The 13,556-nt window shown below is 41.6% G+C and overlaps 2 protein-coding genes and 2 non-coding genes across 4 annotated transcripts; 1 reads left to right on the top strand and 3 right to left on the bottom strand.

The window, feature by feature from the left end:
- im:7152348 (uncharacterized protein LOC559250 homolog) lies at positions 1-2,601 on the bottom strand. The gene is made up of 3 exons (XM_058639400.1): positions 2,206-2,601; positions 508-612; positions 1-403 (listed from the first exon to the last, which is right to left on the bottom strand). The coding sequence occupies exons 1-3, from the start codon at positions 2,547-2,549 to the stop codon at positions 364-366; spliced, it is 489 nt and encodes a 162-aa protein (XP_058495383.1). The 5' UTR covers positions 2,550-2,601; the 3' UTR covers positions 1-363.
- A 1,580-nt stretch (positions 2,602-4,181) lies between these two features.
- Positions 4,182-4,253, bottom strand: trnap-ugg (transfer RNA proline (anticodon UGG)). The gene has a single exon. It is a non-coding gene; the product is annotated as a tRNA-Pro (tRNA).
- A 524-nt stretch (positions 4,254-4,777) lies between these two features.
- Positions 4,778-4,849, bottom strand: trnap-cgg (transfer RNA proline (anticodon CGG)). The gene has a single exon. It is a non-coding gene; the product is annotated as a tRNA-Pro (tRNA).
- A 191-nt stretch (positions 4,850-5,040) lies between these two features.
- On the top strand, positions 5,041-12,117 carry cep63 (centrosomal protein 63). Its single transcript, XM_058639398.1, has 14 exons — positions 5,041-5,430; positions 5,519-5,696; positions 6,367-6,462; positions 6,777-6,893; positions 7,003-7,095; positions 7,181-7,354; positions 8,249-8,373; positions 8,545-8,688; positions 9,449-9,551; positions 9,642-9,839; positions 10,377-10,463; positions 10,593-10,777; positions 10,852-11,158; positions 11,267-12,117. The coding sequence occupies exons 1-14, from the start codon at positions 5,390-5,392 to the stop codon at positions 11,465-11,467; spliced, it is 2,049 nt and encodes a 682-aa protein (XP_058495381.1). The 5' UTR covers positions 5,041-5,389; the 3' UTR covers positions 11,468-12,117.
- The last annotated feature ends 1,439 nt before the right edge of the window (positions 12,118-13,556 follow it).

Consider the following 13,556-nt stretch of genomic DNA (forward strand, 5'->3'; position numbering starts at 1 on the left):
TTCTTTAAAAATAGTTTTATTCAATACTTTATCTACATGCAGTCATATAAATAAAAAACAACAACAACAATAAATTACAATAAGAGTGTTTCAGCAGTGGTGTAAGTAAAAAGGGAACGTCCTCAGGAGACCATCTGTTACCAGGGGGTCTGAGGGTTTTAGCCCCACTGGGACAGCTGAAGCAAATCCCACAGCACCAGCTGGGAAAATTAATCCCGGAATAAATAATGTGGGGACGGGGACGGGGACGGGGGGACCTTTGGCTGAGGACAAAACAATGTCTTGACAGGGACACAAATGGCTCCTCGCTCACAATGGCCTCAGCTCTCCCTCCTCTGACGGAGCTGTGGCAGAGTCTTCTTTTTAAAAGTCAACAGAAAGCCTGCGCCACGATTTCATTTCCCTTCAAGACGAGAAACAGAAGAAAAAATAAGATAAATAAATAAATAAATCAGCCCACATTTCACAAAGAAGTTTCTCAGCTGTTCTCAGCAGAACTTGACTTACACGTTGCTGCCAGGTACGATCCTCTCGCTGTGCTGCTTCATCAGACTGAACCTCCTGAGGAATGCGGGTAATTTCAGTTTGGTTCTGCCGGAGCTCGACGAAGCGCTGGAAAAGTAAAGTAAAGTAAAGTAAAGTAAAGTAAAGTAAAGTAAAGTTTGTGTGAGCGAGCGAGAGAGAGGCTGCAGAGGTGCTAATGAGACACTGTGTGGTTGGAGTTTCTCTGGAATCAGGATGAAATTCTTTAAGATAATAATCAGCACATTGTCACAGGATCATAAACATGTTGGAACACTGTTGTACAGTGAAGCCTCTTTGACATAAATAAGAAAACAACCTATTTCAGGGAACTGTTTCCTGCATATGTGTGTGAATCTGAACAAAAGCTGTCATTTAAATTCTCCTTAAAGTGTTAGTTATGAGGCACTGACTCACACGGACACTTGTGACACTCACTGAAAACAGCTGCTAACAAAGGGGAAAACTGAGTTTAGCCACTTAATAGAACGACTCTCCCAATTAAATACCTGCTGAAATCTACAGTTTCTTTAAAAAGACATTGTTAGACATTGTTTTGGGAGCAGAATCTGCTTTGTAAACCGCTCACTCTAGTGGATCAACATCTCTGTGTGCCATGATATAAAATCACAAAGTACAAATACTTTGTTACAGTACTTAAGTACAAAATCCACATATTCAATTCTGTACTTCACTTTGTTAATTATATTTACTTTTACTCCACTACAGTTCCTCTAACTATCTTTGTTACTACCAAATCAAATCAGGAGAAGAAGAGTTGGTATTATGGTCTGTATTTATATAGAGCGTTTCTAGTCTTGATGAACTGTAATTTTGCCATTCACACGCTTCAACATGGGGTTAAGTGTCTTGCTCAACGACACATAGACTAGCAGAGTTGGGAATCAAACCCACAACCCTCCAGTTGAGAGACAACTCGCCTTGAGCTACCATGGCTCAATCCTAACTCCTCACTTTTACTTCTACTTCTAAAACTTTTTATATACATTTTATATCAGTTACTTAATTTATTTGATACTTAAGTACAGTAAATGTCATATACTTATAAAAATAATAGTAATATTATAAAAAGTGACTTCAACTTCTACCAAAGTCATTTGCTGATAACATACTTGTACCTTTTAGGTACTTATACATATATACATATATGTACTTATATATACAAGTCGTATGAATTAAAGAAGAGCTGACACTAGTGATTGAGACATTAACTCTTCAGGAAAATGTTCACTAATGTTTTAAATCAAGTGAAAAATAGGAACATTTTCCCATAGACTTCCATTCACTGGTATTCTTTTTACAACCGGCAAAGTCGCCTCCTAGTGGCTATTCAGAATATTCATACTTCCTAATCAGCTTCAACCAGCAAACCAGACCAGAGTGGCACATCCTTTAAAAAGAAACATCACACAGAATGTCACGAGTACTTTTTTTGGAACTGGCAGCGCTGCCCCCTGGTGGTTATTCAATATACTCTTAAATCCGGTTTGGCTTCAGGCAGCAAACAGGAAAACTACATACACCTTTCATAAATGATGTACAGGTTTACAAACTTCCGTTTTACAGTCAGAAAAAACAACAAAAAAGCGGCGATCATATTCTTCAAATATCGTTGTTGTTTTTTAAAATGGCTAAAACGTGTTTTCACATTGTCACACCCACCATTCTGCTTGTGAAGACACTTCTTGCGTGGCGTCTGTCCTCTCCCCCTCAGCCTCCTGTTTCAGCCCATCGTCTTCCTCCTCTGCGTCCCCGTCCTCGGGTATCTGGTCCCACAACATGCTGTTGACCCACAGCGCCTCCTGCAGGCTGAGGCCACGGCCTACGCAGGTGACCCGGCGGCACAGAGGGCAGCCCACGGTGAGCAGGCCGCTCGTGGCCCGCGACATGGTCTCCAGACACGGCTCACAGAAGGTGTGTCTGCAGTGCAGCACGCGGGGGATCCTGTCCATCCTGGAGTACGGCAGGAGACAGACGCTGCACTCGCCGTCCTCACACAGAACCATGGTCAGGCTGAGGAGGTCTGAGGAGGTGAGGCTCACAAACACTTTCACTTTGCAGAACGTGCAGGACGTGTGGAATCAGACGTTCACTTTGACTGTATGTAAAACACATAGAAAGACGTTTGGATATTTCAGACGAGTGAAGGGACGGTTCTTCTTTAAAGCTGCAGTACGTTAACACATACAGATGGAGGAAAAGAACAATATACAAGACTTTTACTGTCTCACTGTTAATGTTGTATTTGTAAAGAAGAAAATCTAAACTTAAGTGACAAAAAAGCTGCAGTAAATGTTTTTGGTTTATGTTGTTTGATCTTCGTGAACAGAAACTATGCAATATTATAAGCGTCCTTCATCTGAAATCAGGCTCTGATAAGGAATACTATCAGGCCTGACTTAGGGAGCGTTTGTGTGTATGCAGCAGCAGCAGCAGCGCAGGGGCGGGTGGGGACAAGAAGCATCTGAGCAACAGTAGTAGAAGTGCTTTCAGGCATACTTTGACCTGTTTGCAGTGTCCTCGCTGACAATGTCAGAATCTAACACACATTTGTTTAAATTTAAAAGTGACATACTACACTTTTAAGGTGAACCAGCCTTACATTAGCAGTGCTGTAATCAAGACTTATGGTTCATTCAACATATGTAAGTTTTTCTATTATTCTCAAACTGAAATTGTTGTGCCTGTATAGCCACTGTGCCAATAAAAATCTTAATCTTATATATAATATATATGTATTATTTAAAACAGAAAAAATCTAACAGAGCCCAAACCAGTATTTTAATCAAGAACACATCATAGGTGACTTGTATGAATAAGAGTGTACTTACAGTTGTCTGTGGATGAAGCCTTGTTGCTCCTTCAGTGCAGTGATACAGTGATACAGTGACGCCTGTGTGCTGCAGCAGCAGAGGGAGAGCCTGGCTCGTCTGCCTCCTGTTGGGAGTGTCTGAGGTGGTTTTGTGGGCGGAGCGGAAACGTCTCTCTGTCTCTTCTCGTGTCCCAACCCCTCATAATAACACAACAGCTGTGGAGGCAGAGTGGCGGGACGCTCTTTGTTCACTGTGTGATGTGTGGCAGGTGGACAGATGGGTGTGGAGGAGGTTAGAGGAGGGTGGTGGTGGTGGTGGTGGTAATGGTGTTGGGCAAACAGTGATAACCAATCTAGTTTTCTGCCTCACAGGCCATGATGATTTTTATAGTACACTCAGCTGCCACTTTATTAGGTACACCTACAACTGCTTGTCAACACAAATATCTCATCATCCAATCACATGACAGCAATTCAGCTGTCAGTAGGAGGCGTTGCACTGAACTTCATATACCAGAAAAAAGGCCCTTACCTAGCGTACATATAAAAGGCTTATTCTAAAAATGCAAAAAACAAAAGAGTTTTATTTGAAAGCTATTATACACGTATTTGAGCATATTTATGGCAAGTATATTCAGTTTTATATTAAATTAAACCCTCTGTAATGTATCTTTTATTTAACTTATACACTAGTATAATGCACCAGTGGACACCACTAAAAAATATCTCCCTAGTAACTAAAATAACAACTTGTTAAAACCGCGAAGTGGCCGGTGGTTATACACTTATCTGTGTGACGCTGAGAAAAAGAAGTCTACAAAAGAGTGGGCTCGTCCGGGATTTGAACCCGGGACCTCTCGCACCCAAAGCGAGAATCATACCCCTAGACCAACGAGCCACACTTCTAATGGCGAAAAGTTGTGTATACATACGTAAGCATGGTACGTATGTATATTTTCTAATTTTGAGCCTCCTGTGTTAACTCTGTCCCACTTGTGACTTCAGTGAAACATTAAAGTTACTTCACGTTTATCAGCAGCGTGACTAACCAGCGTATGCAGTGCCGACTTTTGGCAGGTTTTGAGAAGACATGAAGAGAGGAATCGCTAAAAGAGCTGCTTCTCACACAGCTAGCCATAGATTTACACGACAGTATCGCAGCTCAGGTCGAACGGTTTGGAAATTAAATAATACTGGACAAAAGATGGAGGAGGAAGAGCACAAAGAGGAAGAACACAGGGAAGGTGAATGCTGTAACAGAAGAAGACATGACACAAGGTATAGGACAAAACGGAGGCAGGCGGTCCGCTGTGGCGACGCCTGAAGGGAGAAGCAGAAAGACGATCGAGTCGTAGATTAGTGTGTGTGTGTGTGTGTGTGTGTGTAAAAGACAGAATCATACTTCAGAAATGTAAAAGAATTGGGCTCGTCCGGGATTTGAACCCGGGACCTCTCGCACCCGAAGCGAGAATCATACCCCTAGACCAACGAGCCACGTGTCCTGGATGGTCGTCATTACACTAGTTAAAGTTTCTAATATGTCATATACGATGTGTTTGGACATAGTATATGCACTATGTAATATGCCTTAAATTCGGCATGTTCTGTAGACAATGGTTGTGGAAACAAACTTGACACATAAGTGAAAAGGATAATACACATTCTAGTTCAGTTTGGTGACATCTACGGTCTGAGGAGACAGTCAGAGGTCGGAGGAGGAGTTACCGCCTTTCATTAGGAAATCCAGGATGTAAACAGAAGCAGTTGAAGCGCCGCCTTTAGTTAAGTTAACCTACAACCACACTTTGCATTGTGCCGGGATTCAGCTGTAATACAAACTAAGATGATGTGACGTATGTTTTTTTTAAATTTCAACTCACAGTTGAGTTGCTGCTGCTGAGTCTAGTTATGGTTAGCTTGTAGCTTTCATGCTACCACGGAGGTTACTAAGCCAATTTAGCCGTTAGTTAGCTTGAAGCTAGTTCACAGGGACAGAACACTGAGGGACAACACTTGGTTCCTACCTAAATACAGATGGAGGCTCATCTGGGATCTTTGCAGAATCCTGATCTAAGGTAACGATCAATATAATAAACTAAATGACACAGTCTGAACCTCACATTCTGTTATAAATGGTTGTGATGTTTTATATGCGTGTCCCAGCTCTGTCCTATCATCATGTGAGCCCGAGCTGCAGGAGCTGATGAGACAGATTGACATCATGATCAACCAGCAGAGGAGGATCTGGGAGACTGAGAGCCAAGAGCTGAGGCTCAGGCTGAAGAGTGGAGAAGATGAACTGCTCACTTCTAAGAATCTCATTGAACGCAGGGACCTGGAGGTGAAGCATAAGATTCTTACAATTCAGTGACTCTGTTGCGTGTTCAGCAGGGCTGCAATGAGATCAATCAAACATGAATCAAATGCAAAATGTATCACCGAAATCAAGTTCTCTGATTTCAGCTTCTTAAATATGTTTTGGCTTCTTTGCTCCAACATTACTACGTCCTTTAGGGCTGTGCTTTATGGTCAGAAATGTTACCACAATGAAAAAGTTTGAAATTCGTCGATAATGATAATTATTATCCCGATAAATAACACGATTAAGTTTTGCTCCTGAGTGGAAGTTGGGAGAAAAAAAACAACAACACATAAATTGATCATAAAAATTAATCAAAAACAAATGCCCTTACATATTTTCACCCTTATCCTGCTGTGTGCACTTCTTTTATTTAGACTCAAATAGACCAGAATAGAGTTGAATTCACCATTAAATGTATACATATACCTAAGTATTGGCAGTGAATAAAATTAAAAAAGAGGGTTCAGTCTCTCAGTGTTACATCATCAATGTATTTACACCAACATGGTCAGCAGTGTCCAGCCTACATTGTTTTAGTTTATCATATTTATTGCATTAGGAACAAAATAACCCTTTTAGTGTTCTCTTACCCTCTCTAATTGATTTTAAATGTCATTTCTTACTGCTACCGTTCTCTCTCTGATCACAGATCGGATTGCTCCGCAAGCAGCTTGAAGATGTCCAGACTGATCGACAAGAGTTAATTGCCAAGTACGAAAAACAACTGCAGAAAGTTTGTGAAGAGGTGAAGACTTGTTTTACCATCATAATAAAACTAAAGAAAGCACAAATCCCCTTATCTTGGAAGGTTAACAACTGTTTTAAAGTCCTGAATCCTGATTCATGTCTGGATCACCACTAGAATCCAAAACGTTCTTTATTAGGTCATTACCTACATCACCAGGAAACCTCATTTAAATCTGTCCAGTACTTAATGTTTGAACATATCACCTTCTTGACGGAGGTCAAATTTCTATGTGTATATCCAAATTTCCTCTGAGTGGAAATTGTTATGCTTCTGTGTGTTGATAAAAGCATTGTGAACATTTTTACCTGCAGCTGGATAAATTAAAGAGAAGCTACCACAAGCTCCAGCGCAAACAGCTCAAGGAGACCAGCAGAGGATCGAAAGAGACAAGTGTTTCAGAGATGATGCAACTCCAAGACAAAATTGAGGTACAAAAGTCCATTTTCATTACATCCTTTTCCTGACATCAGTTATCAACAGATTGGCTTTTACTGCCATCTACTGGTTGAGCAGCATTATCCATGTGTCTCTCAACAGGGATATCATCAGCAACATGTCCAGTATCAGAAACAGCTGACGGCACTGGAGGCCCAGAAAAGGAGCATGACAGATGAGCTCACACACGTGAAAGTAAAAAATAACCTAAGATTTAATTTCATCAGTTTAATGCTGAAGCACCTTTTCCACACATATGTTCTGTCTCTTTGAATTCCAGGACCAGCTGGTGTCGTTGCAAATGCAGAAGGAGCACAGGGATTGCTGCTCGGAGGTGCAGAGTCTGCGATCTCGGCTGGAGAAGACCCAGGCCAGCCTGCACGCTCAGGAGCTTGAGCTGGAGCGACTGCGACCTCTTCACGTGTGGCTGGGACAATCTGAGCGAGAGCAGCAGGTTAACACAATCATAACAACAGAAACAATCAGGGGTGAAAGCATTTGTAATGGGCCGCTTCATTTTTTAACAAACGTCTTCCTGTAGAAAAGACCTAATGTTAAAAAAAGAAGTCAATTTAAGTCAGTTTTGTGTCATAGTTTGAGTTTTTTATTGTTCATTGCTTTACAATCATAGTTTCCTAAATAGCTTTTTTTAATAAATAATTGTCTGAAATTTTCTGATTTACACATAAAACAAAAGATCATCAAATCTTCACATTTTAAAACAACACCAGTTTGTATAGCACCAAATCACAATATACATTATCTCAAGGCACTTTACAGAGTAAGGCCAAGAAAATTACAATATATTGTTTTTTTTGTACATTAATAATTTATTGCATTGATAAAATTTCCATTAATTTTAGTTTTCTTTAAAATGTTTCCTTTTATTTTGTAAATATTGTTTAAGTCATTGTTTCTATATATCATCATCATCCTCATCATCCTCTATATCTATCATATATATATGTAAATAGAGTATCGGGGGTTTGCCTTACTCTTACTGTTACTCTAACTAACTAACGAGATCATTTATCCAGTTTATCTCTGAGTGGTTTCTCTACATCCTCTCTCATCATAAATGTCAACTGCTCCATATTAATTGTTTGTTCTGTTGTGACGAACCATGAGTTACATTTTGGTGGATTTGTCCGCTCCCACAATATTATAGATGAGTTTAGAGACTAGTATCTGGCTTTTGCATGGACGAGGACTTTCCAAAATAGTTGCTGTTGTTAATCTGCTCATCAGAAATGAAGTAATAATGTTTTTTTTAATGTCATTCTCTCACATTAAGGGTGAATGGGTCAATTATATTTTAATCAGCTGATGGTTCACAAATGTTCTTCAGGTGTCGTCCAAGGACAGGCAGGAACTGCACGGCCCACGCGACTCTCAGGGTTTTGAACTCCAGAAGTTTCGCAACGAAGCTGCCAGACTCACACAAACACTGCAAACTAAAGACCGAGTCATTCGGTGGGTAAACCTCTTTTATAAATGTGTGTTCAACTCATGATGTAATACAGCCAGGCATACACAGGGGGGCGCCGCATACTGCCACTGTAGAAGGGGATGAGGGGCAGCAGTTAGGAACAGGTGAAAGGAAGGTGTGTTGTGAGAGTTTCATGTTTGTTGTTGTGTCTACAGATGTCTGGAGGACTGTCTCACAGCCCGGGGCTGTGCTGGTGTGGAAACACTCAGAAAAGACCTGGAGATGACCACAGCTAAGCTTCATCGTGCCCAAGCATGTGAGGTTCATCTCAAGGCAGAGCTGGCCTGTCTCAAAGAGAGGTGAATGCTGAGTCTTTATGGAATAATAATGACAATTTATTATTTTTGTTGTTGTTGTCTTGGGCCATGCAACCCCCAGCCACTTAGGCTCTTAGATCTATACATCACCTCATGAAGTTGAAGCTTTAGCTTCTGCTTCAAGGTTGGATCTTCATACCTTGATGGAAAACGATTCTCCTGACATCTCTGGCACCAAGATCTCACTGGATATTTTCTCATGTTTGGACCATTCATCCATTCACGGATTGTCTACCACTATATCCTCCACATGAGGGTCACAGGGCAGCTGGTGCCAATCCCAGGAGACAGGGCGAAAGAGGGGTACAACCTGGACAGGTCCCCAGTCCATCACAGGGTCAACATATAGAGACACAACCTTTCAGTGTCCTCACTGCGGGAGAAAAATTGAAGTTCACGGAGAAACCCACGAGAGAACATGCAAACTCCATGTAGAAAAGCCCTGGTTCCAACCGGGCTGGAAGCTGGTTCTTTTTGCTGCAAGGCAACAGTGCTAACCACTACTCCACCATGTGGTTGTGCTTAAAAAACTCAGTAGATCAGACATAAATCACCTGGGTTTGAACATCAGCAGTTATTTTGACCGTGTCTACATGTAGTTCCTGCCACGTGATTGGCTGATTCGATGTTTGCGTGAAGTGAGCAGTTAAACGTGTTTATCAGATAAAGTGGCCGGTGAGTGTATGGTTCTGTTTTATGTTTCCAAAATCCACCGTGTCACCCTCTAATGTGATTTTCCCAGACAGGAGAATATGAACCGACAAAAAGCCGATCACTCAACGACAGAACAGGAGCTGAGAAGCATGAAAGCTGATTATAACACTTCTGTAGCTGACATGAAAAAGGTCAGCTAAGTTTTTTTTCCCCCTTCTATCATTTACTTAATTTGCATCTTACTTAGTTTTAAACTGGACACTAACGTCTTCATTCTACAGCTCAGGGACGAACTTGAAAGAGCCCAGCAGACTCACAGCTGTGAGGTGGAGGGAATGAGGAAGGAAGTGTCAAAGCTGACCAGCGAGCTGCACCAGCGCAACCTCACCATCTCTTCACTGCGGGGTTCATCATCCAACATCACGCAGCAGCTCCGTGGTGAGGCGGAGCGAGCAGGGCACAAGGCGGCTGAGCTTAAAGTGAGCAAAGAACCAAGTCTCAATATAAGCTTTTAGTCAACATGTAAAAACTATTTTAACTGACGTTTTTTATGTATAAACACAGACATAAATCACACGATAAGAACTTTGAAGTGAAGCATGAGCCCTTTATGGGCCCCTCACAAAGGAATTCATGTTTACAGGATGTATACATTTAGCAGGATAATGCAAAACGTACTGAAGTTAGTGAGAGATGAGGCCTAGGAAGGGGGGATACAGAATAGGTTGAGTTATAATAAGTCACTTACATTTTGTAATTATTCAATGTGATAATGTTAAAGGCTGAAAGGTTGTCTTATATAATTAAGGCATATTTTAGAACAAAACAAATCAAGTATCTATCAGAATTTCACCATAAATGAATCATTTTTCAGACTTCTTACTTCTTTTCTTTTATAATTCTATATGAAGCAGCTGCTTTTCTGTGTGCCGTAGTTTATTGATGGGTAAGTGAAACCTGCTGAGGCCCATCATCTGAGCAGGGCGCCACATATTTCTTGTCTCTGACTTTCCCAGGTGACTCAGGCACAGCTGGAGTCTGTACAAACTGAGAACCATCATCTGAAGGGTCTGCTGCATACACTGGAGTCTCAGTCATCCAAGGTCTGTCTGCTTTGTCATTGTTGTTATTGTAGTCACTGCAGGGTTTTTTACAGACACAGGATTCTTCTCTTGACTTTGCTTCAGCGTTTGTGTTGTTGTGACTCGTCTCTCACTCCCTTTTCTCCTCAGAGGGGGGACTCCACGCTTGCAGCGCAAAGAGAGAGTCACACGTCACCAAGCAGCCTGGAGCAAGAGAATGCACAGTTAAGGCAGGCACTCATTGGCATACGTGCCCAGGCTGGTGTGTCCAGCCAGGACAAATCTGCTCAGCTCAGGCGCTCCATAACTGACCACACGCAGCCAGCTCAGGACAGGTGGGTGTCATTTACACAGACGCACAAGCTCAACAAAGCTAGAACCTGAACTCTGGTGCACCTACCTGTTTTAGGCATGAAGATACCAGCCGTCACAAACATGTGGTGGAGACGAAGCTGCAGGATAACAGCACTCGTCATGAAGGAGAGATTTGCCAACTCTTAAAAGAGCTGCACACTCTGTCCCAGTCCCCCACAGACCAACCCTACATCCAGACCCCAGACTGTAGGCCTCCTTCAGCAGCATCATCATCATCATCATCATCATCGTCGTCATCCTTCAGTAACAGAAGACTCACCAGGAGAAGCTCTGAATCTGGACAAAGCTCCGCCTCGGAAGACTCACTGGTTTTGGTGGCCAGAGAAAAAGCTCCACCGCTGGTGAGACTTATCACAAACTCATCCACGTCCACAAAACCTGTCACTGCCCTCTCTCTCTCTCTTTCTGCACAAAGAACCTTACAGTTGTATGTATTTCCTGCTTCCCAGGAGCTGTTATCAGGGTCACCTGCAGATGGCGTCGTCACTCAGTTCATGGAGAAGGAAAAGTTACTGACCCAGGAGCTGTTCCAGAGACTGGACACCCACATCCAGGGCATGAAGGAGAACAACATCAGGACAATAGACAAGTACATACCCGGCAGCTCAGAACCTGAACCCCACCACACGTCTGCGCAGAATGGTCAGTGACTAAGTGACATGGAATAAATCTGAGATAAGTACCTAGAAGTGAAGTCCTGAATGACATACAGCAGACATTTTGTGTGTTCTGCGACTTTTTACATATTTTAATACCAGCATGGCAACTCAAAGCTTTGAATTTACCCAATTTTTCACAAGAACCATAAAAAAAAGGGTGAGATCTGAAACGCACACTGTGCTATGAGGTCACAGCAGTGTACATGAACGCATTGTTAAAATATTTATGTTACTTACATACCCTTCATTTTGAAAATGTGTAGCTGATCAGCTCAGAGTTTCCTCTTGATTATTTATTTACCTACCATAGTCTGAATGGAAGTGGTTCAGCTTTGAATGTGTTGAGACTTCAGTGACATTTTTAGTTCAACGAGACATTGTCGAAGTACAAACTAAACAAAACTCAACCATAAATCACATGCTTTGTCTCTTAAACACATCACAGAGACTGAAAAAAAACAATTTATTAGCTTGGAACAGTTCTGAAGAGCAATCCTTGAAGCTAATTGTTGAGTAAATGCCCAGTTTATAAAACAAAACAACAGTTTTGGGATGGAGGCTCTCTGTCCTGAGCTACTCCCATCACATGAGCAAGGACAGACTTTTTCTGCCTATATTTAAGGTTGCTTTGCAGCATAGGTAGTTGCCTCATTTCTATTCAAAGGACGTGCGAGAAAGGTTAATTCTCCGATCACTGGTCAGATTCTTGTTTTGAGGATTCATTTTGGTGCTGTTTGAGTTTATTTTATGTAAGTGTGAGCTGGAATTATTGATCAAAAATGTCAAAATTGTTATCTACCCCAGCTTTAATATCAATAAAATGTAATTTTTTTAAAAAGAGTAAATAGTTTTAATTCTAAAACGTCTTGAAGCTGGAACGATCTGGAATGACTGAACCTGTAGTTTGTTACTTTTAAATATAAACAAATGTTTGTTACATTCAAACCACTATGGAATGATTTCACACATTGCTGATTAAACTGTGTTTCTATAGCAGTTCCTTTGGTTTCATGTCTGTGAGGACATTCCCACGCTGCACACTGAATCACTCATTTTATGTCACGATTGAGCAGGCAGGGCAAAGAAAGCACACAGCGCTAATAAAGTAAGATAAAGGCTTCTTCCAGCAGCACTAAAAGTTTCAGAAGTAGATTCCACTACTAAAAATAAACTTGCACGTTTAGTAGGACAACCGTATTTTAGACACAATCTCAATTTTGCCTTTTCTCCAACGTGATTATGCAACATGGAAAAAGCGTGCTCTGCCAACAGCACACCGCTGCTTGACTGCGTGTCTGCATCACAGCTGCTGCTGTTTCCTTCACCACGCAGCTCCAATGTTCCTGGATGCAGTCTGGACCAGTACTGCTACATGAAGGAACATAGAAACACCATCAGAAGACACCACCGCTGTTTTCCTCTCATTTTGTGTGTGTGTGATTATAAAATGATCTAAATCAACTTATTATCTGGCAAAAAGTTTCAGCTCTCGACAACTTGGGGAATGAAAACAGTAGAGTGGCAATAAAAGAAGGGAAACCTGGGTCATTGTGTGATCAGATGTGGTCAGTGTGGGTCAAAATGGTTGACCAGTGGTGAACTAATGGCGTGTTGGGGCTTGGACACATGTTTACTGCTTCTCACGTGCAGTACTTTATCTGTAAAGACACCAGATGACTGACCTCCTCCTGTGCCAAAGATGTTTTATGTGGAGCTGCATTCCATTCCAGTTTGTACGACTGCAGAGTGATGAATAAGTGGAAAAAAAAAACTTCCTGAGATTAACGTGTACATTTTTGTGACTAATCCAAGCTGCCACTCATCTGTCTCTGAAAGCGTGTTTCATTGTCAGCTCGTGATCAACGTTTGTCTAGACTGTGTGTTTTTTTAATTGATTAAAATGGACTCAAGAATTTGTGGACGATCCTCAGTGTCTGTGCTTCTCCATATTTATGATACACAGACTCGAGGCTGCTGAATTCCATATGAGTCACTCATTGCTTTTCTGACATGAACATCATCGCGTTGCACTTTTTTTTTCTCATGGGAGGCAGCAAATTCCAATCATTCAAGTTGCCTG

This window comes from Solea solea, chromosome 9 (genome assembly GCF_958295425.1).
Source record: "Solea solea chromosome 9, fSolSol10.1, whole genome shotgun sequence".
In the NCBI taxonomy this organism is placed as follows: Eukaryota; Metazoa; Chordata; class Actinopteri; order Pleuronectiformes; family Soleidae; genus Solea; species Solea solea.